The sequence below is a fragment of the Monoraphidium neglectum genome (assembly GCF_000611645.1).
Source record: "Monoraphidium neglectum strain SAG 48.87 unplaced genomic scaffold scaffold06355, whole genome shotgun sequence".
In the NCBI taxonomy this organism is placed as follows: domain Eukaryota; kingdom Viridiplantae; phylum Chlorophyta; class Chlorophyceae; order Sphaeropleales; family Selenastraceae; genus Monoraphidium; species Monoraphidium neglectum.
Genome location: NW_014007285.1, coordinates 1 through 2,083, shown reverse-complemented (window position 1 = coordinate 2,083; position 2,083 = coordinate 1). Strand labels below are relative to the sequence as shown.

Genomic DNA, 2,083 nt, shown 5'->3' with positions numbered 1-2,083 from the left:
GTGCATGTATGTATGTATCAAAGTCTCCTTGCCAATTTCTAAGAGGTGATCAGCCCTCTGCTTGCATAGACTGCATGTGGCACTTCAACTCGCCTGCGCATTGCGCTTCCTGCGTGAGCCACTGGTGTGCCCTCAATGCAACAATCGTGACACACACCGGCTAATACCAAGCCAGGCCGCGCTGAGGCCCCACAGAACACCATAGCCTGCAGTGAGGGGATTATGCAGCCAGCCGTTCACTCGGAGCCTAGTGTGTGGGGGCCTAAAAGGCAGTTGCACACACCACCGACCCCGCAACCTCTTTAAACGCCATTGGTTGGGGCCGTGCGCTGGGGCTTTGCCAGGCTTGAGAGAGTGCACTCCAAAAGAAGTGCAGCTGATTCTTGTAGTGGGCAGAAGCATGCGCTATGGGGAACACTGACAAACAGTTCCAAACCTGTGTAAAGGCTCTTGCCTTTGAGACTGCAGCCTTGCAGAGCGTGGGGGCTGGAGACTCTCATTCGCCCGTTGCTGCTTGACACAGCGATTGACCCACCAACATCCATATTGCCCCCGCTAGCCTACATTATTCTGTGCCTGCATGGAACCTGAGCTGCCGGTGCTGGTCACCCCATGCGCCAGCAGCCAGAGGAATTGCATATCAGGCACACAGGAACAGCACAAAGACCCCTCTGGATTATCCTGCAGCTGCCTGAGTTGACGGCCGTAAATGAAATGACAGATGTGTTCTGCCTATAGAAATGCATCATGCCAGCACTTTCAGGGGGCGGGCGCCCGCAAAGTGAACAAAATTACATGTATGGCGATAACGACAGAGTGCATTCATGCAGCCAGTGCACACAAAACATCGTGATGTGCATGTGACGCACCGCAGATACAGCTTGCCTAAACCCCAGCCGTGATCATGGTTTGGTGGTGGCGAAAGCCACCGTTTTGAGGGTTGCACAAGCACGAGCAGGTGCACGCGCAAGCCTGGTGACCCCAGGCCTGCGCGCACGCTGCCATGCAGGTGTTTAAGGGACGGAGGCGCTTAACCGCCGAAGCCGTAGAGGGTGCGGCCCTGGCGCTTGAGCGCGTAGACGACGTCCATGGCCGTCACGGTCTTGCGGCGAGCGTGCTCGGTGTAGGTCACGGCGTCGCGCACCACGTTCTCAAGGAACACCTTGAGCACACCGCGGGTCTCCTCATAGATGAGGCCGCTGATGCGCTTGACACCACCCCTGGTGATTGAGGAGCAAGCAAGGTTGGGGTCAGCATCAGGACAACCAATTCATCAGCCAAGGTGGAGGTGTTGTTCAACACCCGCGCCCGCACAACAACACCCGACCCACACCCAACTCAACAACAACAGACAGCTCAGCACCGCACCTGCGGGCCAGGCGGCGGATGGCGGGCTTGGTGATGCCCTGGATGTTGTCGCGAAGGACCTTGCGGTGGCGCTTGGCACCGCCCTTGCCGAGGCCCTTGCCGCCCTTGCCGCGTCCGGACATGGCTGCGAGATCGGTGACTGGTTGTTGTTCGAAGGTGTGAGGGGAACGAGAGCTTCTGGATTCTGGCCATCGCGCTGTGAGGCCTTTAAGGGAGCTCGCGGGGGCCCTGAGAAGCCCCAGCTTCCTGCTGCCTTCCCGCCTGGAGCCAGCTGCCCAGGGGCTTCCAGCGGGGAATGCAGCACGAAGCTGGGCCCCACGAGGCCGCTAGATAACCCTGCGCTCGTGTCCAGGGCTCTCACCAATCCGCTCGTTCTCAATCTCTCGCCTCGACGCAACCGAAACCCCAAGCCAACACAATGGCCCGCACGAAGCAGACCGCTCGCAAGTCCACGGGTGGCAAGGCCCCCAGGAAGCAGCTGGCCACCAAGGTGCGGATCGTTCTGGGGCATGGGCCGAGTATGGGTGGGGCAGCTCCCAGGGGCAAGGGGCAGGCAGCCAGGCATGTTTGAAAGGCTCTCGGCTGTTGTCCGTTGTTGTGAAGTGCTGCTCAGGGCAGCACAGAGTCTGCGTCCATGCAGGCACACCAACAGCAGCCCACCCCTTTGACGCTGCACCGCCTGACCCCTCGCCCCTGCCGCACACCGACAGGCTGC

The 2,083-nt window shown here is 59.9% G+C and overlaps 1 protein-coding gene across 1 annotated transcript; it reads right to left on the bottom strand.

Annotated features, from left to right (window-relative positions):
* Nucleotides 1–1,030: 1,030 nt before the first annotated feature.
* Nucleotides 1,031–1,490, bottom strand: MNEG_16427 (Histone H4; the record flags this gene model as incomplete). The annotated part of the gene is made up of 2 exons (XM_014035103.1): nucleotides 1,031–1,220; nucleotides 1,369–1,490. The coding sequence occupies 2 exons, from the start codon at nucleotides 1,488–1,490 to the stop codon at nucleotides 1,031–1,033; spliced, it is 312 nt and encodes a 103-aa protein (XP_013890557.1).
* Nucleotides 1,491–2,083: the final 593 nt, after the last annotated feature.